Consider the following 24,250-nt stretch of genomic DNA (forward strand, 5'->3'; position numbering starts at 1 on the left):
CATGGTCGTATGTACGGTTAGAGATTAGGCGAGCCGGATAGTAATCATCACATGGATGGCCAAAACCGGTGGGGAATTTTGGTGTGCTGGCTCTGCTCTCTCCCCCCCTGAAGAACGCAAGCAGCGGTGCGTCGTGGTGGAAAGGGACGTGAACCGAGTGCCACCTTGCACCCTTGGGGCCTGGGCAAGCCAGCGTGTGAACTTGGCGTCTTGGCCGGCCGGACTCCTGTATAAAGAGGCCCATCCGCGCGCGGTGCGGGAAGACGACCGGCAGTAGCAAGGACGGCAGTCATGGGCTCTAAGGACGGACACCCCGCCACCGCCGCCGCCGCCGCCGACGACGCCGTGTACCTCCACGGCGTCCTGGAGGTGACGGTGTTCGAGGCGGACCACCTCCACAACGCCATCCGTGGCCAGATCATCAAGGTAAATAACGATCATTACATGTATGCAAAATGGCTGGTCCTCGCTTCACTTGTTTTTCTGTTGTTCTCGCCACGCTTCCTCCGTCCAGGTCCAGTTCCGTTGTTCGGCCTGAATGCCATTCACCTTTCCGCCATGAGCAGCAGTAGAAGCTTCCGATCGTCCGAACCAGCTAGTGGCGCCGTAGCCTTTGCTTTGGCGCTCATGGTTGCTTGTGAGCCAATGGTTTGGACGTCAAGGATACTCTCCTCCTTTTCTCGACTTTGACATCACCTAACACCACTAGCTCGCCGCTGCACCGCTCATGTCAGCTCTGCGGCGTGCTTAATTACTTACTCGTCGAGGTAAAAATGAACGTAAAATAACAAGACGATATATGGCGATGAGATACTACGTTCAAGCAGATACAGCAAAAGTCTCTGTGTTTCTTGGTGTGCACGCTATGGAGAACTCGTGCGGTGTGAATGTAATGGTGCCACGTGGTTTAATCCGGTGACGAACTCGAGCAGGCGACGGAGAAGCTGGAGCAGTCGCTGGGCGTGCACTGCCTCCAGCGGAGCAGCCTGTACGTGGACATCGACGTCGGCGCGGCGCGGGTGGCGCGCACCTGCGAGGTGGAGCCCCACGCCAACGGCCCGGTCTGGAACCAGTCCTTCCGCCTGCACTGCGCCTACCCTGCCGCCGCCATCACCTTCACCGTCAAGAGCCAGCACCTCATCGGCGCCGGCGTCCTCGGCCACGGCTCCGTGCCCACGGCCAGCGTCGCCGCGGGGGAGCCCCTCGAGCTCTGGGTCGGCCTCCGGGGCGGCGAGCGCGCGCACGGGACGCACACCCCGAGGCTCCGCGTCCGGCTGCAGTTCCTGGACGTCGAGCGCGACCCGTGCTGGGATGCCGGCATTTGGCTGCCCGGATTCGCTGGGGTCACGCCGGCCTTCTTCCCGGAGCGGACCAACTGCAGCGTCACGCTGTACCAGAACTCGCACCTGTCCAACGGGTTCGACCCGTCGGTCCGCCTCGACGGCGGTCGGCCGTACCGTCCGGCGCGCCTGTGGGAGGACCTCTACGTGGCCATCCGCGACGCGCGCCACTTCGTGTACGTCGCCGGGTGGTCGGTGAACACGGCGACCACGCTCGTGCGCGACGCGAGCCGGATGATCCCCGGCGCGGAGGGCGTCACGCTGGGCGAGCTCCTCAAGCGGAAGGCCGACGAGGGGGTGGCGGTGCTGGTGATGCCGTGGCAGGACAAGACGTCCGTCCCGTTCCTCGGCAACACCGGCGTGATGAAGACGCACGACGAGCAGACCCGGGCCTTCTTCCATGGCACCAACGTGCGGTGCTTCCTCTGCCCGCGCGACGCCGAAGCCGCGCTCACCCTGGTGCAGAGCATCGAGATCAGCACCGAGTTCACGCACCACCAGAAGACGGTCACCCTCGACGCCGCCACGCCGGGCACCGCCGACGCCCGCCACGTCGTCAGCTTCATCGGCGGCATCGACCTCTGCGACGGCAGGTGGTCTCGGCAGCACCGACTCAAACTGTTCAACTTTCCTCAACGCACTTAGAATCATCATCCTCAACGATTTTTATCTGACGGGATGCGAGGTGTTCGACCAGGTACGACGACGAGAACCACACGCTGTTCCGGGAGCTCGACACGACCTACTCCAGCGACTTCATGCAGAACAACTTCAGGCACGCCTCCCTGCGGCACGGCGGGCCGAGGGAGCCGTGGCACGACGTGCACTGCAGGCTCGAGGGACCCGCGGCGTGGGACGTGCTCGCCAACTTCGAGCACCGGTGGAATAAGCAGGCGCCGCGGAGGATACGGGGCTGCCTGCTCGACCTGAGCCCGGAGACGTTCCCCGATCCCTGCACCTTCGACACCGACGACGGCACCGGCTCGTGGAACGTGCAGGTGCTCCGGTCCGTCGACGACGCGTCGGTGGTCGGATTCCCCACCGACCCGGCCGGGGCGGCCGCGATGGGGCTGACGAGTGGCAAGGACCTCACGATCGACCAGAGCATACAGACCGGCTACGTCGAGGCCATCCGCCGCGCGCGGCGGTTCATCTACATCGAGAACCAGTACTTCCTCGGCGGGTGCGCGTCGTGGGCGGAGGACCGGGACTCCGGCTGCCTGAACCTGGTGCCCGTGGAGATCGCGCTCAAGGTCGCCGCCAAGATCCGGCGCGGCGAGCGGTTCGCCGTGTACGTGGTGACCCCGATGTGGCCCGAGGGGGAGCCGGCGAGCGACTCCATCCAGGCCATCGTGCGGTGGAACCGGCTGACCGTGGAAATGATGTACGGCATCGTGATGCAGGCGATCGACGACGCCGGGCTGCGCGGCCAGGCGCACCCCTGCGACTACCTCAACTTCTTCTGCCTCGGGAACCGGGAGGCGCCGCGCCCCGGCGGGGAGTACGTGCCGCCGGCGAAGCCAGAGAAAGGCACGGACTACTGGCGCGCGCAGGCGAGCCGCCGGGCCCCCATCTACGTCCACGCCAAGCTCATGATCGGTGCGCGCTATCCGCGACCTTGGTCGATAATTTCATAATGCGTCACGCCATGTCGCCGTTTGCGAGCTCTCGGCGTCTCACTCTCACATTGTCCGACCTGTTGTGCAGTGGACGACGAGTACGTCATCGTGGGGTCGGCGAACCTGAACGAGCGATCGCTGGCGGGCAACCGGGACAGCGAGATCGCTCAGGGGAGCTACCAGCCGGCGCACCTGAACGGCCCGGGCGGCGGGCGCGCCCGGGGGCTCGTGCACGGGTTCCGGATGTCGCTGTGGCACGAGCACTTGATGAGCCACATGTGCGCCGGCGCCGGCGAGGACGTGTTCTTGGAGCCCGAGAGCGCGGAGTGCGTGGGCGCGGTGCGGCGCGCGGCGGAGGCGCTGTGGGACGCGTACACGCGGGACAGGGTGGAGGACCTGCGAGGGCACCTGCTGCCGTTCCCGATCAGCGTGTCGGAGTTCGGGGAGGTGGCCGACCGGACGGCCGACGGCTGCTTCCCGGACACCAGGGCGCCGGTCAAGGGGAGGAAGTCGGCCACACTTCCGGCCATCCTGACCACTTGAGTCCGTTCTTCTGTCACGTGAGGATTACGTAAAGACGAACCTTGTTCATATGATTGGCTGGCTGGATACTTTGTACTACTACTGAAGTAGCATGCCACAAAAGAGAGTAAGCAAACGTATGATGGGACCTGGTGAGCTCTCTAAAGAGTGAAATCCAATTTAAATTTAAATTTTCCAAACGCACTATGTTGTGTATCTATCACCAAGCCAACGCGATTGGGTGGCTAAATCATCGAACCAAAGAAGAGTCAGCACTTGAGATCAACATGCGCGAATTTATTGTGCATTAGATGTTTACATTCTTATAAGGTTCAAATTGAGAAAAAAATATGTTTAAATTTGGTGCACCCTGGTGAAGTTAGAAGTGTTGAATTCCAAACTATGAAAAGTGAAATTCATCTTGTTTTTTTTTTTTTTGAGCTGAAGTGAACTTCATCTTGTGCACATTTCTAGTCTAAAAAACAATCCCATCAGTGTACTGCCCTCCCTCTGCTCACAGTCTCGGGTCTCTGTTTCTTTTGCTTAACTCTTTTGGGCCTTAGTTCTGGGCTCTACAGCCCATCAATCCCCAACTGCCCCTTTCTTCGGCTCACTTCACTTTCTGCCAGCCTTCTCTAAAAAAAAAAGAATTTTCTGCGAGCGGGAATACGAAATTAGCTGCGGACACCCACGAAATCGAAAGCCCCCGCTGCCCTTGCTTCCTCTCGCCAGAACCCCCAATCAGCAACCCCCACCGCCGCTCCGGCCCGGCGGAGTCCCCTCGACCCGCGGCGGCCGGCGATGGACCGGATCCACGTCACCGTGCGCGCGCGGCCGCTCCCGCCGGAGGACGCGCAGAGCAGCCCGTGGCGGATCTCCGGCAACGCCGTCGCGCTCACCGCCCAGCCCTCCATTCGCTTCGAGTTCGGTGAGGAATCCGCCCCCCCTCCGCACACACCCTCGCCTCGGACCGCGGGCTTGCTCATAGGTTGCCCTCTATTCCGTTCTCGCAGACAGGATTTTCGGCGAGGACTGCCACACGGCCGACGTCTACGGGGCCCGCACCAAGCACATCGTCGACTCTGCCGTGCAAGGGTTCAACGGTAAACATTTCTTTGGCACAATTTCGAATTCTGATTTCTACAGCTTGCTAAGTTGAAAATTGGCTCCGGCTCTGAGTAGAATCTGAGGGCCGCAATATTGGGCTCTTTCGCTTCTTACATAGTGGTGCTTGATAATAATGTTCTCACCTCTCAATTGTAACCGATACTGGATGAACAATGTACAATTTATAATCACACGAACTCTAGTTCCATAAAACGCTACTGTACAATATTCTTGCTTGCGCCTTCTTAAATCTATTTAGATTTTTTGTGAACTATCTGCAAAATATATTGTTCTCCATCATTCTGGCAGCATGTGGGTATTAATGAAATATTTGGTCCCTTTGCTTGTATGACAGGCACTGTTTTTGCATATGGACAAACTAACAGTGGAAAGACCTATACAATGAGAGGATCTGCTAATGAACCTGGAATAATACCGCTTGCGGTTCATGATTTATTTAGAACAATACAGCAGGTGATCTCTATGTCCATTACTCATCAGACAATCTTTATTCTGCTTACTGTGTAATTTGTATTGCGGATTGCTTACAACATATACACAGTTATTGCGTTTGGCTATTAGAGTACCGTCTAACTGTCATTTTTTATTCTGTGCAACTAGTACGTGTCCTGCATAATTGCGTGGTAAATGTTTGTCATCATATTTAATGTATTGAACCCACATAAAGATATATTGTTATGCTACTTGTAGAAATACAATATTATGAATGGCACAATATTAAAGTTCAGATTGTCAGTTTGCAGATTGTTAGTTTGTAAATGTTGTTGGCCTATGAGGTATCAGCACGCAAAACTGAAGCTCATGTTGCTAGCCAGTCGGTGTTTTTTATGTGATGTTAGGGCAGTGCATGAAATTAATGAGCGCATTTGACATTACATCTAGAAATTAAAGCGGATGATGCCTAACTGTAGTTAGAAAAAAATATCAGCTGTGATCAACCCGGTGAACCATAACTAATATCTAAAATATTTTGAGAACCGTGAATTTAGCAAGTCTATGTTTCGTGTCAAGTCTGCATGCATGAGATTATTTTTGAGGGCGAAAAAAAGAGAATACACAGGGAGAAACACATTGGATTGGGACTCTACTTGCATCCCATTATTTTTGAGGGCGAAAAAAAGAGAATACACAGGGAGAAACACATTGGATTGGGACTCTACTTGCATCCCATTCCTTTTTATTAGATTCAAGGTTGCATGCAGATTAGTTATTAGTTATAAGTATATACTGTTGTGATCTTCTTAGAAACAATTATGATAATCTATTGCTCGGTCTGTCTAGGCATGATTATAAAGATCTATTGGTTTTGACTAACTTATCAAAAATAAGTCTGCCAGTCCCTTTTGTGGATTTTTTGACATTTCTCTCTTTTTCTTTCGCATTGTGCTTTTAATATACAGTTATGAGATTGAAGGGAGATATGTTTGGATAAGTTTGTCTGTCAGTTATGATATATAATGTACTTGATGTCTTCTTATGTTCGTACTATGTTTTCACGGTGTAAAAAAAGTTGAGATGCAAATGGTCATAAAGGCTAATGTGACCAGCTTGGTATTTTTAAGGCCTGTTTAAAGTACTCTTAACTACCTCTGTGTTTAATAGGAAATCACCTTTGTACACTATGAGACTTTGCTTGTAGTTTTCATTGCCTATTGTGTATAATTCTGCCTGACTTAATTTTTACAATTTTAGCATATGGACAGAGAATTTCTTGTCCGCATGTCTTATATGGAGATTTATAATGAAGAAATAAATGATCTTCTTGTCCCAGAACATCGAAAATTGCAGATTCATGAGAATTATGAGGTAATATTTCATCATTAGTATCAAATAATTAACACTATTTTGAAATACTATGTATCCTCCTTGCTCTTCGTATTGATATTCTTGTTTGTAGAGAGGCATATATGTTGCTGGCTTAAGCGAGGAAATTGTAACCTGTCCTGAACAAGTCTTGAAGTTTGTGTCATTTGGAGAATGTAAGTTTTTTTACTGTTTGGTAACTCAATTAATTTATGATTAACTTATTTTAATAATTATTAGAAAAATTGCAGCCCACCGTCATATCGGGGAGACAAATATGAATGTCTACAGCAGCCGTTCTCATACCATATTTCGCATGGTATGCTTAGATTCCATTGTGCTGTCCTATATGCAATATCAACCTATCTTATGCCACAAATTACTCAGGTTATTGAGAGTCGAGATAAAGCTGATGACAGTGACACAGATTCTTGTGATGCTGTTCGAGTTTCTGTTCTGGTACACACAATTCTCAGTTTTAACTAGCATAAACTTTTATCCAAGTTACTTCTTCTTTTAGCTTTATACGTGCAAAACACACACAAAATATTTCTCCCTCTACCAAAATATAAGACGTTTTTTGTTTTGCATAGAGCATAAAAAACGTCATACATTTTGTTACGGAGGGAGTATTTCACATTTGTCTTTAACACACATATCAATAAGGAAACAACATGTGCATTTGATTTTTTATGATGACTAAAATAGGTGCATTTAAATGAAAATATTGCCTTGAATCAAAACAATAACTAATCGCAGACTAAAACTAAATTGCTACTCCCTCCATATCACAAAAAGTGACGTTGTAGACATTGACACGGTCTTCAAGATGTAACTTTGAACACTAATTTATAATACAATAATGGACAAATGTTTCCTACAAGCAGTGGTAGTTACCACCACTTGCGTTTTGTATGTTGTATGTAGTATCTATCAAAACCGAGAGTATGTATGTGTAGTATGTAGTATATAACAATGATTAGGTAGTATATATACTAATTTTTAGGTAGTATATACCATGTTTTGAGTATGTTCTTTTTTACGTACAAATATGTACGTATTTCACAAATATAACAAAAACTATGGGCTCATATGCAATTTTCTCATGTAACTTGCTTTGAAATATCTTATATATAATACATGAACATATTTAAAATAATAAAATAGTAAATATAGTATCACATGGTAGTATATGAGATATGTGGGGTAACTACCACCGGGTGGTAGTATGGATTTTCCCATACAATAATACAATATATGTATAAGACTTAGAAAATATAATATTCTGAAAATATTTTTCAAGCCAAATCTGTACATATGATTTTCAAATGGAATAATTAAAATGATACTCAGAGTCAAACGTTTTAATTTTTTGATCGGAGGCATGTCGAAAGTGTTACTTATTTGTGATTATGGAGGAAGCAAAACATTATCTCTCTTGCACTAGTGGGCAGCCCCAGTGCATGTAGCTCCCGCTTGCGCAGGGTCTGGGGAAGGGTCCGACCACTTTGGGTCTATTGTACGCAGCCTTTCCCTACATTTCTGCAAGAGGCTGTTTCCAGGACTTGAACCCATGATCTCATGGTCACAAGGCAGCAGCTTTACCACTGCGCCAAGGCTCCCCTTCATCTCTCTTGCACTAGTGGTTGTACTTTATTCAATTACTGCCAGGGTTTGTTTTGTTATGTTGCAATTGACATGTATTTTCACATTTTAGAATCTGGTGGACTTAGCTGGTTCAGAACGTGCTGCAAAGACGGGTGCAGAAGGTGTGAGACTTAAGGAGGGTTCCCACATTAACAAAAGTCTAATGACTCTCGGAACAGTAATCAAGAAACTAAGTGAAGGCATAAAGGGCCAGGGGTAAGTTAGAAACTTCTTACAACGACTCAAGTTGATTTGATTCCCCCTTTTGGGTTCATTTAGTAATGGATTTCATAATCAGGGGGCACGTTCCTTACCGAGATAGTAAGTTGACAAGGATATTGCAACCTGCTCTGGGTGGAAATGCTAACACAGCTATCATTTGTAATATAACACTTGCACAGGTATGCTATATTAACCATCTCCCTATCTCTTATTGACCGGTTCCTATATTGCTTGGTATTGGAGGTAGAATACAGATATTAGGTGTTTCTCTTTTCTCACTTACTGCATATTTGGACAGTAAAGTATGAACCACAAGTATTTATCATTTCTTGTGCATTGCTATTGTAATTTCAATCGTTTAATTCCCGCAAAAAAAAATCAACTGTTTAATTTTATTTGCCGGTTAATTGTATGGTGTTGGAAATTATAAAATGATTATCATGACATCCTCTTTGGTCATTAAAATGGATTCCATTTTAATTTTAATTTTAGGTATTGCGTCATAGGTCAGTCATTAGTCGGCTAGCCGCAACTATTACCTTGTCATGTACTCATGTGGCTTGATTGGTGAACTGAAAATTTACAATAATACCATTAATCAAAATAAGATCTGTGGGGAATTCTCGAGTGTAAATTTAAGAGAGCAATATTAACATAATGGTAGCTTTGCAATATTATATGATAACCCTTTTAGGGTGCACCTGGAATGGTTGTAAGTAAATACGGGGGTGTTTACTTTACACTTGTATCTTACTGGCCACGTAGCAAATTTCGGCTGTAAACGAAACGACGAGCCGAGACCTGTATTTATTTTACAGGTGTATTAGAGGGAACACGACAATCCAATCAAGGCCTTACATAAGGGAAACTAGTTTTTCACAACGCTTCCATCAAAGAAATCCACACATATAATTCTCATTGTTAAGTGGAGAAAAACAGGAGACGGGCCAGTTCGTTGCGGGATAGTCTTTAAGGACATTGGTGTTTTTTTCTTCTGTAAGTTAGGAATGGACAAATATGTTACATAAGTGTTATTGTGTTGGTGGTGGTGCAGTGGATAGTACTCCCTCAGCTTTAGAAGATAAAATGTGTTACTAGATCTTTTTACTAGCGGAATTCTTATCTACATACTACGTGTTCCTCAAATGATCTACTCCTAAAGTGATGTGAATATTATAGAACTAAATAGGGCAGCCCGGTGCACGTAGCTCCCGTTTGCGCAGGGTCCGGGTCCGACCACTTTGGGTCATTTGTACGCAGCCTTTCCCTACATTTCTGCAAGAGGCTGTTTCCGGGACTCCTTTCCCTACATTTCTGCAAGAAGCTGTTTCCAGGATTTAAACCTGTTGGTCCAAGGCAACAGCTTTATCGCTGCACCAACGCTTCCTTTCATGCGAATAATCTACAACCATGCTTAGAAAATACTCCCTCTGTACCTTAATACTAGAAGTTTTTGGCACTATCATAGTGTCAAAGAAGTCTTTATTAAGGTACAGAGATAATACTAGAGTAACAGAAATTGGACATTTGAAAAGAAGTTCAAAAAAAAGAGAGAACAATTATTCTTACAAAGTTACAATTATTTATTTGCTTCAATTTTTTGGCATGTCCTTGCAAACTATTCACTTTATTTGTACTGTAGGTCCATGCAGATGAGACTAAAAGCAGCTTGCAATTTGCTAGTAGGGCATTACGTGTTACAAATTGTGCAGAAATCAATGAGGTAATGACATATTTTTTTATTGTCAATCAAACTGCGTTTTCCTGATTAATTAAGGTGTTAAAAATGCATAAATGCTTACTCCACATGTATGTATGCAAATACAGATTTTGACGGATGCCGCTCTTTTAAAGCGCCAAAGGAAAGAAATAGAGGAACTTCGAGCAAAACTCAAGGTATGTATTAAAAAAGTTATGTTAAGTCAATGCATCTTGAACCTGAAAAACCGTATACCTGCGGCCACAGAACTCTCAAAGTGAACACTTGGATGAAGATGTTTTGCACTTGAGGAACACCCTGCTACAGGTCCCTTTCTAATCCTTAAGCATATCTCATCTCTTGGTTGTAGAGTATAGTGCCTTAAATAATCTGAGTACTGTTTTCAGAGTGAACTGGAAAAAGAGAGAATTGCTTTAGAGTTGGAGGAGGAAAGGAAAGCTAAAGAGCAACGCGAGAAGAGGTTGCTTCAGCAAGCAAAGAAAATTGAAAATCTTAGTTCGTTGGTTTTAAATTCAGAGAGAGATGATAGGGCTATTGTTTCTAGTAAGGTCAGTACTCATTTCCTTTATCTCATATGTACTAGTAGTCATAACAAGCTGCCCCATTTAGACAGCGGAACAACAATGTAAACCTACCTCTGATGTCTTTATATTTGTCCCTTGAACAGAACAAAAGGAGGCAAACATGGTGTGCTCGACCCCTGTCGAATGAATTCAGTGTTGAGGTATAATATACTGTAACATGTTAAATTCATCATTCTGAAAATCTAAAGGTACATTGTTCTTTTGGTGTCGCCATAGCATCATGGCCTGATTGTTCTCATGTCATTTATGAAATGTTAAAACAACTACCCCAAAATATTCACTTGGATGCCCTTCTTTGTGGGTACTTACTTTACTTGTCTCCTCTTCTTTAGTTCCTGGGATAAATTACATGTGATATTCCATTTTTTGGTACTTCATATGGATACATGACATACTTCTGTAAATGTCCATGTTATGGTTTTCTTTTCATGTTCATTCCATGACAGAACTTCATCAAATCTATAGAAGACTACATATGTTGTTAAGATATCTTTTGGGCATCTCTACAAATATCCAGGTTCAAGAACCTGCTTCTGAACAAGGCTCTGCAAGCAGCTCAGTTCGTGACGAGCGTAACATGGGGATGCCCCCATGTTTTGAAGAGCTAATGCAAGAAAGCTATGCCAGCAATGTCGAGCCTTCTGCTCATGGTTATTCATTCAGTGATCTATCGAATGAAGATGTTTCTCTTCCCGATGCACATGCTTTGTTGCATGTTACCAGCAGAAGAAAGCCAAATACAATGGTGTGTGACTCTCATTTTCAATTAATGCAACATATCGCTATTGAAGCTTGATTGCAAAAGTGAATCCACATTTTTTATTGCACATGCCTTCTGAATTTTGAAATACATTGTCTTGACAGAAGAAATCAGATCAAGAGCAACTTAGGGGTTCAGTGCCTGAACTACCCCAAGACCCTAATGAGCAGAAAGATGCCATGCTAAGTCAAGAACCCAGTGGCTTATCTGCTCGAGAGTCCGAGGCAATTCTTGTCATTAAACAACTTCAAGACCAGGTGCTAGTCCTTTTCCTATGATTTCCCTATTCTGAAATGTGTTTCCAATAAGTATTTCTGGAAATCCCAAGTAGGTAAACTCGCTGGAGTTAGAGAAGAGTTTGATTCAAAATAACTTGGACGATGTTCTGGAGGTGGCAACGCAGCAGAAGGCTTCTTTCACTGAGAAGTATGAAGAGGTGAATTATCTTACTGTATTATATTTAAAATTCAAACATATCCAATATGTTACTTCCTTTTGGGTGCTAGGTAGCTTTGTTATCTTGTCAGGCATGTTTCATTATCGATATATTTGCCTATTAAATCATGAGTTAACAACTTTAACATGCAGTTTGGTACTACTTTGGTCTGTCAACTATCGCCTGTTGCTGAGTTTGCTCCCTTAATTACGAAATTGGCCAAATAGATCTGTGTACACAAATTTGGCCATGTTAGTCCTTCTGCACAGCTGCCATCAAATGTGGACATGTTGACTCAGTTTAAATACAGCTTTCTGACTCACCACAAGAGAAGTGGGGAGAACACCATCATCTACTTCTTAGAGTTTATGCTGTCTTGTGTGGACTATTTAAATTTCATCAAAATCGGTTGTTACAAATCTTTTACAACAAAACCATTTGGTTTGGTCCTTGCATCTTGCATGTGCTGCTAAGGCCTAAAAGAGCTGTTACAGATATTTATCAACACGTCTGCACTAAGTGATTTAAGAACGACCACCAACGGAGGAAGTCCTCAGGGTGATGAGGGCCTGACGGGCACGTTCAGAGTGACGGCCTGGACAGTGAGCGACCCTCCTCGATGGCTTCCATCTGCTTTCCTGTCGTGGCGAGCATGGCAGGAAGGATGCTGAAAAGGAACTTGGAGAAGGAGATCTTGCTGACCATGATGGCAAAGGTGCCAAGGATGAACTTGGGTAAAGGATTGTTGCTGTTGACAGCGATGGTGAGGTTGCGCACTTGCGCTGGAGGGCAAGCACAAGCAGGAAGGGCTTGGTTCACGAGCTCAAGCAATAACTTGGCGAACAGGACACCGGTTGGGTATAGCCGATTGCACCCGCCCAGACCCTGCAATTAATCAACAGAAGATAGTTAAAGAACGAAGTTGTATGTTATCTTTATTAAAAAATATCATGTTATTTTAATTTTCTTGATATTGTCATACATGTGGTGATAATCAAAATTACCCATGAACCAATCGTCCAAAAAAGAGGGAACAACAAGCTTTGCTTACCATTTTGTACATGTTTTCTGTGGGAAAAGTAAGACCATCAAGTAACCTCATTTTGACTGGCATCTGGTGAAGCTGCCATCTGTTTTCACGATCATCTAAGACTCCCATATTTAGATTTACTTCTAGTGCACAGATATAAAAGAATATAGCTGTTATACTATCCATTTAGCTAAGAAAACCACATAGCATCTGTGTGATACTTTTTTCTTAAATGTTATCTGTTCTTTAAACTGTAAGTCAATAGCCTGAAAAAAGTTCATTACAGACATTGGTGTCCTTCCTTCATTATGCTCTACCTGCCTTGCATTAGCTTCATTATGTTTCCATGCTGCTTGCATCATATGAGAGCTATTTAGAATGGATTTGGATCTTTTCCTTGTAATTGTCTATTGATTCTTGGCCTGGTTTCAGCTTCAGAAGAATGCTCTGGCGTTACAAGAAGAAGCAAAAATTGCTGGTGAGAAGCTATCAGCTCTGGCTACTATTGCAAAATCCAAACAAGTACTTTCCTATCCTCATCCACTTGCATTGTTCTTTCTCTTCTCCAATATAGTGCATAATTAGGATGTTTAATCAGTTCTCTAATCTTCTTACACCATTTTGATGTCGCAGTCTGATTTATTGACATGATTGCGTACTTGAATGAAACATTTGGTATAACTACAGGAACTAGCGGATGAATTCCTCAGCAACGTGTCAATGGAGACGCAAGGAATATCTGTGCAGATGGATCAAACAACCCACTCAGTCGACAATGCTATTTCTTTCATTGAGGAACTCTTTCAGAGTCTGTCTGCGATTGCAGAGAACGTAACTGTATGTTTCTCTGATCATGATAGTATCTCCATAGTTCATTGATTAATCATGTCCCTCTTCCCCTTGCTCTCCTTTCCTAAATATTCACCCTGGAGTCATTTCATTAAACAAGTTGTCTCAGTCAAAATTCAATGTTGGGCCAGTGTGCATTTTACTAAATTATTGGTATCACCTCATTAATTAAATAATATGAAATACTTTGGCAATTCAAATGTTGAATGTGATCATATCCTCTGGATATATTGTTGACGTATAAGCTACTATTTTGGTTACGCAAATATTTGCATGAATGGGTGCCATCGACTTTGTAGGTCATAAACCAGTTGAAAAAGCTATGCAGATGATCTGGTAAATGTCTGGTGCTGACGGAATACTTTGTTATGTCTATTATCAATTTGCATATAGATCTATCTATGTAGACTTAGTACCATAGTTAGTGTTTCTGGCTGAATATTGTTTTTCTTGTAAGTACTATATTTCGAAATGATCTCAATTGTTCTTTCTGTAGGAATTCAAGCAGTCTTCTTATGGGCATATAAAACAATCCAGTTACATGATTATGGATCATGAGAAAATGTCAAAAACATTGATGGAGAAAATCAGCAGACTTGAATTGGAGAAGGTAGCTATATCAACTTATCCAATCCACACTTCAATTTTGACCAGGCCATACATACTTAAATTCCAAGGAGCTACCATTTGTTAACACACTCTGACTTGAGTGCAGAAGCTGCTACACGAACAGTTCCTTAATCAACAGGATGAACTTCAGAGGATGAAGTCCAGTCTGGAAAGCTGTGAGAAGTCCAAGGATGTCTGTCATTACTTAAGCTATCGTCAGCCATCAAGTTTCTAACTTCTTGTGTCTGCTCTAACAATGTTACTTATACTCAGGATTGTATTCTTCAACATGAACTTGAGAAGGATAACATTCTCTCAGAGCTTCTAACTCTCCAAAAGGAAGTCTTGACCTTGTCATCATCTTCCTTGATGAAAGAAAAGGAGTCTATCCGAAAGGAACTTGAAAGAACGAAAACAAAGTTACGAGAGACTGACAACAAGCTGAAGAATTATGTTCAAGAAAAAATTAAACTTGAGGTATTATTTTGTACTCAGTAATTTGATCGTTCATTACGTTGGCACAAATTCAGGTGTATCTTCTTCAAAACGGTAAAACGTAGCAAGTATGAATCCATACTCTTTGTCCAGGGTGAAAAAGCAGAGGCACACAGGGAAATAAAGAAGTTACAAAGCCAGAGGACCCATCTTGAACGTGATTTAAGGAAACATGATTCTGTCACTGTTGATAAAAGACATGAATTGAATGTGAAGCCAGAAGAACTTGCTGGATTTTTTGATCAAGCTGTGCAGTTGCAGGTTGCAGTCTTCCCAATTTGTATTACTTTGTGCAAACACACTGTTCTTAAGCACCCTGATACATGTTGAGGTGCTGGTATGATATTGTTATAGCAAGACTTACGTAAATCACCACAGCTCCAGGAATAAACCCAAACTCCAACTACACCTCATACCATACCGTGGTTCTAGATTATATGTTTCAGACAGCTGCACGTTAGTAGCTGGTATACCATTGTGGATATAACATCACTTGTCCCAAGCTACTGGCTAGGAAAAACTAGTTTTTTTTTGGATTATAATAGTTTGTTGCTCTCATACCTTGTAGTTATGCCACAAGTTTTTTTAATAAGCCCGGTGTCAATGTCTCGTTTCTTTATCCAGAAGGTTCATCATTTTAATTGACTTGCAGTCAGAAAATGAGTGCCACCTTACAATACATGTGTTACATATGTATGTATTACGGCATGAATGGCATGCAGTCTGTTCTTCATTTACTGGAGCTTATGTTTATCTATGACCGTGTATCTTGTTTCTTCATATTCAGGAGGAGTACCAAAGGCTTGAGATTCATGCTTCTGATATGGAAGATGAAATTGCTTCTTTGCAAGAAACTTTAGCTACCTTGACTGCAGAGAAGGAAGAAGCGCTATCTAAAGTAGAGTTTATGGTGTTGGAACAGGAAGATCTCGAAAACAGGCTTACTTCCGCAGAATCAAAGATAAATTCCTTGAACGAAGAGATTGCTGTATTGGTATACTTAAAATGGCTTTTCAGTATATTTTGCCAGATCCCCCACACCTTTTGTCTAACCCAATTTTTTTTCACCATGAAATTTCTTTTTTCTGTGATACAGACCAAAAAACTTGATGAATCTGAGTATTTTGGTAGAAAATTGGAGGCTTCTCTCAGTTCTATATCAAAGGAAAAAGAAGACTTGGGAATGGTAATTAGCTTTACGGTTTTATCCAAAACGTCGACGCTCTCCATAATTTGTTTCATTTTTTTGTGCTCTGAAATGCAGCAACTTACTGATGTTCTTCTGGAAATGGAATCTGAAAGATCAATGTGGATAGCCAAGGAGAAAGCATATTTAGAAACTAAGCAGCAATTGGATATATGCACTGATGAGAATAGTAAATTATCCGAAGATTTGGTTAAGGTACGTTCAATAGAGTTCTCTTGATTACATACCTGCCAGATCTAATTCATGATCAATCCTCAACGTCGACAATTAGCGTGCAGATGCAATGTGGTTATCTTCTAACTGTTTTTGTGTGTGAATAATTCAGTACTGTCTAGTTTTGGAACACATTGTGAATGTCAACTGACGCTATATCTATAATTTGAGTTAGGCAGAAGTAAGCACTGTGCATGCATGCCATCTGCAGTCTAGAATTATTCGACTAGTGATCCATTGATCAATAAGCAGTAGAAGTTGTTAGAAACTTTATACCATGAAGAAGGCATGAATTATGTTTTGCCATTTCGATTTGACAGCTCAAACTAGCTTCTCAAGTTCCTTCCGTTTATTTGATCCATATTGTACCGTATTTAGTACTCATAGAAGGACATCACTATATTTACTCATTTTTTATTAGACATCCATTGGCCTGTCTTGGCATACAGGAACAAGTATGGGGTACTGCAAGATGCCTAATTTTAGTTTATTTTTTTAGTTCATGTTAGTTCCATGTTTATTTTCATCAATATTTTTATATAATTGTCTGTTTCTCATTTCTTATTACTGTATATATTTCAATATGTCACTAGGTGAGACAAGAGCTGGTGCAATGTAGAGAATTGTTAAAAACTCTGGAAGACAAAATGATCCTTTCTGTGGAGCATAACACAAATGAGGAAAAATGCTGGTCAGTCTTCTCTCAGAACCTCTTCTAATGCAACAGTACCACTCTATTGTGCTTCAGTTTTGTATTGACTTGGTAGGTAACAGCATGCACATAGTCTATTACTAATGTAGTTTCATTCAATACTTTTCACACGGAGCTAAGAATGCTTCATATATTTTGAATGTGGTTTGATGAGAAACAGAAGAACAAACCTGAATGATTATGCCTTACGCCAGAACTGTACCTAAATATGATCGATGCACTCAAAATTATCAGAAGTTCTTTTGAATCTTTAGAGCATTAGTGATGAAAGCAATTTTAGAATGCAGGCAGTTACTCCAGTGCTAGTGAACATAAAAAGTTTATAGAGTAAATCATCATAGGTTCCAAGCAATAACAAAAGCATGGTGTGTTTGCATACGCTCATGTACTCAACTTACTGCTAGTTATGTAATCTGATGCAGCAGGGAGAATTGCGAAGAATCAGAACAACTCGTGGAGAAAGGAAGAAACATTGATAATGAAAATGTAAGCCTTAAGCCCATCCATTTTTGCTCTAGTGTGAAAATTCATTTTTTTAGAAACATCAGGAAACCAAATTTAAAATATGTATTCATATTGTCAGGACTAGTTGCACACAAATAAGTTCCATCACCAGGACAGCCATGTTGTTTCACTTTTGAGTTTTAATGATCTTTCCCTATTGAGAAACAATTGGCTAGAGTTTCTTGCTATGACTTGGTTGTTCATGGATCACACAAGATTGCTAACCATTAATATTTTTTATAATTATTAAAAATTTCAGTTGATTTTCTAGGGAGTACAACTTCAGGAGATATATTTTCCATCTTTTGTGTTTGACTCCAATTTTGAGCAGGAACTTTGCAAACAACTACAGCTTATTTCGGAAGAACGCGATAGCTTACTTTCTAAGATGAAACAGATGAGCTTAGTCATCAATGAATTAGAAGCCTTAAAGGAGGTTTCTAATAATAAGGCAAGTTAGATAATTTGTTACAAGTTATCTCAGTAAATTAAATTTAAGTTGTTTTTATGTATCATTGATGCAGCTACTACAGGCCAAAGCTAATATGGATGAGTTGAGCTGTCAGATATCTGCCATGGAGGTCAAGATGAAAAATGTAAGCATTGCCGAATCCGTCACTCTCTATGGTTGGTTCAGGCAGAGTATTTCTGCAGTTTGAGTTTTGAAGTGTTAAATCTTCCAGAATAAGTGCCTGATTACTGTACTGAGCTTTGGAAATAAATTCATTGTAGCTTTGCACGGGAGCAGGGTTCTTGTAGTAGCCTGTGCTGAGATAGGAACATAGAAAAAAAGGGCAGCCCCAGTGCATGTAGCTCCCGCTTGCGCAGGGTCTGAGATAGGAACATCTGCTGTTTTATTTTATTTTATAGCATTTTTATGTGTTCATTCATTTTTGGAGATGGAATATCATAAATATTTCACTTAACACAGTACTAGGACCCTGAAAGCAAAAAAACGTATACAAGCTAATGAGTTTAAATTCTACCACAGAACGCATTCCCATTTTCAGAATCATAAGTGGGCTGATGGAAGCAGCATATAGTTAATCATTCTGGCATCTTTTCATTGCATAAGTTGCTTGTTTGCGCACTGAAGTTCTATTCCAATAGATCGACATGAACCCTAGAACCTTGTTTCCTATAGTTCCTCAAGTTTCCAGAGAACTGAGTGGACTACTTTCAGAAACCGACTGTAATGCTGGTATTTTTGTACCACAATAATGCTATTGATGAAATTCCGTAACTTGACTGTTGACACTATATGTCGAAAGCATTGAAAATTGACAGACAGTTAACGCAACAAAGAAATTGCTGATAATTCTCTTGCAGTGCTGCGTCATCAAATTCCGGAAGAAACTCAAATCGGTGGTTCTAGTTGTCCTCTTTAAACCCATTTTACCAAAAATTCCCGTTCAAATTTTGTTTGGTCGCGTATTCAATAAAGCAGTGACTGGCCAGTGAAGTAGAAGAGCACAGTGCATGCCAGAAGATCGCCAACCAGCATAATCTCTCCACAGTACCAGTTCCATAACTTGCTTTCTTTCTACAGGATGCTTCGACCTACAACAAAGAGAAAACAAAGCTTCGCATGCAAATCCGGTGGCTGCAGCCAGAGCTCGACACGAACCGCGCAAGGCTTAAAGAGGCAGTAGAAGAACGGGCGCTGATGGATGAGAACTATCAGGAAGCAACCGCCATGCTGAAGGCAAAGCTGAGAGAGACGTGCCGTGAGGTCCTGAAGCTGAGAGAAGAGCTTAAACGACCAGAAGCCACGTCAAACTGACGCAGTAACCTTTCTTCTTCGGAACTACGTGCTCCTAACCTAGTGGAACCGTTTCACGTGTTGGCAGCGGCGATAATTGCCTCAATGCAGGTCTGACTCTTTCAGACTGGTGCTTGAGTCTGCTACATTAAGATTGCCAGGTTGTACAGAGTCGTTTATGGTGCGTAGAGACCGTCGTATTCCGGCCTGGACCGCTGGTGCCTCGTGCTACTGATAGCTTTGCTAGCATTCCGGTCTGAAATTGTAATATGCTGTACATTTGCTTGTGGTCTAATGATTCGGGCTTGGACATGGATGGGTCATGCGCATCAGCCGTAGAGGACGACTGGTACAGGCCGGGCTTCACTCGGTGCTGTAGACCTCTAATTAGCCATCCAGATCATGAATCCAAATTTTCCAAGATCGTACGTCTTGGCCGCCCTGGGCATTAAAGGCACGGTTGCATGCTGAACAGGTTCGCAAGTACGTATGCTCCTACTAGGCTGGTTGATTGGTTGATCCTGAACATATAATGTGATCGTCTATGATGGTGATTAAGCATCTGAATAACCGAGTTCATGCATCTATCCTGGCTGTTCAGGGAAAGGGGATTTGAGGTGGAGCCGTGCAGTGTCAAGAAACCGTGCTAGTATGAGTTTTGAGGCGCTTCAAACCACAGGGGAAGAGTCTGCCGAAACTCAAACATGTTTTCAGTCTGCAGCAACCTTTCTCAGGAGTCAAAACGTAACTAGCGCGGTGCACGTGTTGCCAGGTGAACTAGTAATTAGCATAGGTAACAGCACTGTTTGTGGCACCGGATGCTTTTTTTCCCTACCATTGTCTTTGTCTCCATTCTTTTTGTGAACGACGTCGAAGAGAGCGAACTCTGTCCTTCGCGAATGGCGTTCTGCAGTTTCGAGACCAAACATACTACAGTACTTTATCTACCCAGGCACCCAGCCAGTGTGCGACCAGCTGAACTGAGTGGCTGACCCGGCCGAAAGACCAGCTTTTCCTTGGGGAGTACGTAGAAAGAAGAGAAGACGAGCTCGCCTCCCACTCCCAGGAATAAATCATGTTTGGCTTGCAAGAATGTGGCATGGGCACACCCGTCCTGTCCCTCATCAGAATCAGAATCTTGGAACTGGGAACTTGGGACCGACCGACACAGGTGAGAGCGTGGCGTGGCGTGGAAGCAGCCACCCGAAGCCTTTTTCTTTGTGCCATTCCTTCCTGATCACCGTGCCTATCCATCTATCCACCTCGCTGGTCTCGTCGCCGAGACGAGACATGGTGGACAGGACGAGGAAGCTGCCGGTAGTCGATGGTCGACCGTGGATGATGAGACGGACGGACATGATCCGTGCAATCACGCACGCTTGCCCGCAGGATCCTCGGCCGCAGATCCATCCCCAGACGCAAAACAATTCCACCACCACGTATACGCAATCATGGACATACGGCCACGCTAGTACAGTGTAATAAACTTGTAGTAGCAGCCGTGTGGAGGACACGCGGCCTGCACACGTCCCCGTTCGTACACGAGGCTGCTCGTTGCTCGCCGGCCATAGCATGGCGATACCACGAAAAAGTGCAGGAAAACAACCGATCGAGGCGGCGGTAGTGATGGCTAATGACAGGGGACGGGGTGTGGTGCTCCTTGAGGCGAGCGATGATGAAATCTGCGAGATTCCACGTACCACCGCTACCACGACTACATTCCCGTGAGTGCGACTGCCCTGCGTCTGCATCTGCGTGCATGATTGCTCATGATGCACCCCCGCAATGGCCTCGACCCGATCCTTATCTCAGACCCAGTGGAGACGATGATGGAGAACGGAGGAGGAGAGGAATGGATGATCGAGTGGAGTTCCAACCCGTCCTTGACCGAGGCCTTGACCCCCACTTTTAACCCCGCAATCATTGCCCGGCCAGGGGGGGCTTGCTTTTGGTTTTGATCCGGCTTTTTGTTTGTTTGGTCTTGTTGCCTTGTTCCTTTCCCGGTGCAAAACGCCAAGATCAGCTAGGTTACTAGACCTAGGTAGGTAGCACTGGCTCGGTACGGGACGGGGTTCGCCCGAGCATCGCGACGAAGAAGCAGGACAGTAACATCTCAGTTTTGTTTAAAAAAAAAGGAACAGTGCATCTTTTCGGTATCTCAAGGACAGTACGGAACTGTTTGATTCTAGGCCTAGGAGTGCCACATGTTGCCACACATTTCTTGCCACACTTCATCCCAGGTACCCTAACTTGCACACGACGTGATGATTTAGTCCCAAACTTGCAAAACTTGACCACACCATACCTCAACTTGCACTTCATGTGATGATTTAGTCCCAGCCCAATCACAGCTCGACAATTGGCAGCCAGGTGGCTGGCCCGGTCAGTGTACGCACTTTTGCAGAAACCCCCTGCTGTTTTCTTTAATCAACCCGCGCTCACCTCCACGTTGTCGCTCCCCTGCTGGGCCCCGCCGCCGTCATCGCGGCCGCTGCCGCCGAGAAGCCCGAGATGGCCGCCTGGTCGGCCGACCTCTCGTCGGCGCTCTACAAGGAAATGGCGCCTGTGGTGCTCTGCCTCCTAAGTGTCATGTTCGTCGTCGGGATGGCGGACTTCAGCCGTCTCCCCGGCTGCGGAAGAGCAACGAGGATGGACCTCCAGGAGCTCGCGGTCCAGGTGCGCTACACCCTCGTCCTCAGCGCCTCCGCGGCCGCCGGGGTACTCTCCTGGCTCGGCAAGGCGGCCGACGACCTGAGCGCCGCTGGGTGGGACTGGGAGATGCGCGCCATGTTCATCGTCGGCCTCAACCTCACCTTAACCTCGACGTTCCTTGCCCTCTCCGCCCTGGTCTTGGAGCTCTCCTGCGACATCGTCGTCAACTACTGCATCGCGGCGGCGCTCGTCGGCGTGCATCTCGTTGCCGCCTGGGTTGTCCGTACTCCGTAGTCGTCTCCGGGCACTGAGAGGCTCCGTCGAGCTAGGTAGGTAGCCAAGAACGAGCCGAGCCGGTGGGACTATCTCTCTCAATTGATTGGCAGGGTTGTGGTTGTGTTCGATCTCCAAATGATGTGTCCGGCGCGCGTACGTGCCTGGACAAAGACATCAATCAATTTACTATCCTTGTTCTTAATCATAGGCCTCGGCATCGACTACGACGGGACGCACTCGGCGCAGACTGACATGTCGGTGGCCTACAGCCTGGAGGAGTACGCGGCGGCCGTGGTCGCCGCCGTCGGCCGCGTCTGCGACCGCAAGGGCGTGCAACACCCTGTCATCTGCAGCGAGAGCGGCCGCGCGCTGGTGTCGCACCACTCGGTCCTCATCTTCGAGGCCTTCTCCGCGACGGCGCCGACTTCCAACATGATGGACCCGGCCACCGCCTACCTGCTCGACGAGCTCACCGATGACTGCCGCAGCGACTACCGCAACCTCATGGTCTCGGCCGTGCGCGGCGACTTCGACACCTGCGGCCTGTACGCGGACCAGCTGAAGCGGCACTGCGCCGAGCAGTTCAAGGAGGGGGTCCTCGGGCTAGAGCACCTCGCCGCCGTGGACGGGCTCTGCGAGATCGTCGCCCGCGGCATGGGCGCGGCGGAGGGGCCGCGCAGGTACCACATCAACCTGTCCGTGTTCACCTCGCTGCCGGACATGTAGGCCATCGAGCAGCTCTTCCCCATCATCCCCATCCAGCGCCTCCAGGAGCGGCCCGCCGTGGACGGCGTCCTCTCGGACCTGACCTGCGACAGCGACGGCAAGGTGGACCAGTTCATCGGCGGCAGGAGTAGCCTCCCCCTGCACGAGCTCCCCACCCACGGCACCCGCGGCTACTACCTGGGCATGTTCCTGGGCGGCGCCTACCAGGAGGCGCTCGGCGGCTTGCACAACCTGTTCGGCGGGCCGAGCGTGGTGCGCGTCTCCCAGAGCGACGGGCCGCACTGCGAGAGAGGTTTCGTGGTCTGGAGCAGAGAGGACAAATCCATCTCGTGCAGGCAAACCTGCGAGATGTAGGCCGTGTCGTTGTCTGAACTTTCAACTCGCTACGAATTGATCACCGAAAGAAATGTCCGCGATCATCCTATACCGCGGGTTGATTCAGGGAAACAGCAGGGGGTTTTCTGTAAAAGTGCGCGCGCTGACCGGTCCAACCACCTGCCAGCCAATTGGCGAGCTGTGATTGGCCAGGTACTAAATCATCACATGAAGTGCAAGTTGAGATATGGTTTGGTCAAGTTTTGCAAGTTTGGGACTAAATCATCACGTCGTGTGCAAGTTAGGGTACCTGGGTGCTATTACCTCCTTGGTTAAGGTTAGTTCTTCAAAATGAGAGCCACAAGTTGTCAAGCCTAAGGGAATCTTGCCACACTTTTTGAATGTATGTCATGTGGGGCCCTAGTGTGACAAAAAGTATATTGTCTAAGGTAAGGCTTGAACCAAACACCCTTATAAGTTGATCAAAGTTGCCTAACCTTAGATGTGGCAACATGTGGCAACCATAGTCACAAACCAAACAGCCCTACGTCTCAGTATCTCACGTACCGACGTACGTACTACGTGGTCGTGGTGTACCGGTCGGGTGGCTCTGGCAGCTCCCACACATGCACGGTTGCGTGCATGCGTACGTATGTCTGATCTGATCTGCGACCCGACGGACGGACGGACCAGTCGATCGATCTTACTAGCAGGGCAGGGCGGCACGCGTAGACGGCAGGCGTACAGTGGCCCGGACGAGCGCCCCGCACCCCCGCCGCCGGGCGCGCGCTGCGCACCGCACGGACGCACGACGGATGGCCGAACTGGTCACGCACCCGTGACTGGACGCCCGAGATGGACGGAAGGGAGCACTGTGCACGGGCAAGGCGTGCGCGAAGCCACGAACCGCGCCCAAGCCGCCACCCGAACGGAATGCCCGGGGCCCTGCCGGGACCGGCCTGACCCGATCGACCACACGGACACAAGGTGGCGCGGACGAGCACGTGGATCGCTGGCTGAACCGAAGGAGCCTCCGTGCGTGACGTGCGTGCGTGCGTGCGTTTTTAGCGTCTTGCTGTTGGGCGTCACGGAACGGATTATGTCCGTCCGGCCGCTGGG

At 46.2% G+C, this 24,250-nt stretch overlaps 2 protein-coding genes and 1 pseudogene across 2 annotated transcripts; all 3 read left to right on the forward strand.

Moving 5' to 3' along the window:
- Nucleotides 1–286: 286 nt before the first annotated feature.
- Nucleotides 287–3,913, forward strand: LOC109765171 (phospholipase D alpha 1-like). The gene is made up of 4 exons (XM_020323949.4): nt 287–426; nt 933–1,933; nt 2,038–2,939; nt 3,048–3,913. Exons 1-4 carry the CDS (start codon nt 292–294, stop codon nt 3,500–3,502), a joined length of 2,493 nt encoding a protein of 830 aa, XP_020179538.1. The 5' UTR covers nt 287–291; the 3' UTR covers nt 3,503–3,913.
- A 237-nt stretch (nt 3,914–4,150) lies between these two features.
- Nucleotides 4,151–19,478, forward strand: LOC109765167 (kinesin-like protein KIN-7I). The gene is made up of 31 exons (XM_045228930.1): nt 4,151–4,409; nt 4,495–4,584; nt 4,944–5,062; nt 6,302–6,415; nt 6,507–6,588; nt 6,664–6,731; nt 6,800–6,871; nt 8,130–8,275; nt 8,358–8,460; nt 9,924–10,004; nt 10,109–10,177; nt 10,248–10,307; nt 10,388–10,549; nt 10,669–10,725; nt 11,103–11,330; nt 11,450–11,602; nt 11,677–11,781; nt 13,244–13,333; nt 13,499–13,648; nt 14,157–14,270; nt 14,376–14,462; nt 14,543–14,746; nt 14,858–15,025; nt 15,552–15,758; nt 15,861–15,950; nt 16,029–16,166; nt 16,778–16,875; nt 17,319–17,382; nt 17,732–17,851; nt 17,925–17,996; nt 18,950–19,478. The coding sequence occupies exons 1-31, from the start codon at nt 4,283–4,285 to the stop codon at nt 19,181–19,183; spliced, it is 3,672 nt and encodes a 1,223-aa protein (XP_045084865.1). The 5' UTR covers nt 4,151–4,282; the 3' UTR covers nt 19,184–19,478.
- Nucleotides 19,479–21,660: 2,182 nt separating this feature from the next.
- LOC109765172 (arginine decarboxylase 1-like) lies at nt 21,661–23,324 on the forward strand (annotated as a pseudogene).
- Nucleotides 23,325–24,250: the final 926 nt, after the last annotated feature.

This window comes from Aegilops tauschii, chromosome 5 (genome assembly GCF_002575655.3).
Source record: "Aegilops tauschii subsp. strangulata cultivar AL8/78 chromosome 5, Aet v6.0, whole genome shotgun sequence".
Lineage (NCBI taxonomy): Eukaryota > Viridiplantae > Streptophyta > Magnoliopsida > Poales > Poaceae > Aegilops > Aegilops tauschii.

What these genes read in the sequence shown, in the direction of transcription:
- LOC109765171 (XM_020323949.4), top strand. Translation starts at nt 292, where the DNA reads ATGGGCTCTAAGGACGGACACCCCGCCACCGCCGCCGCCGCCGCCGAC. An exon ending in ATCGACCTCTGCGACGGCAG is followed by an intron (nt 1,934 to 2,037) that starts GTGGTCTCGGCA and finishes GTGTTCGACCAG; the next exon opens with GTACGACGACGAGAACCACA. An exon ending in CCACGCCAAGCTCATGATCG is followed by an intron (nt 2,940 to 3,047) that starts GTGCGCGCTATC and finishes CCTGTTGTGCAG; the next exon opens with TGGACGACGAGTACGTCATC.
- LOC109765167 (XM_045228930.1), top strand. Translation starts at nt 4,283, where the DNA reads ATGGACCGGATCCACGTCACCGTGCGCGCGCGGCCGCTCCCGCCGGAG. An exon ending in GAAGGCATAAAGGGCCAGGG is followed by an intron (nt 8,276 to 8,357) that starts GTAAGTTAGAAA and finishes TTTCATAATCAG; the next exon opens with GGGGCACGTTCCTTACCGAG. An exon ending in GCAGACTTGAATTGGAGAAG is followed by an intron (nt 14,271 to 14,375) that starts GTAGCTATATCA and finishes ACTTGAGTGCAG; the next exon opens with AAGCTGCTACACGAACAGTT.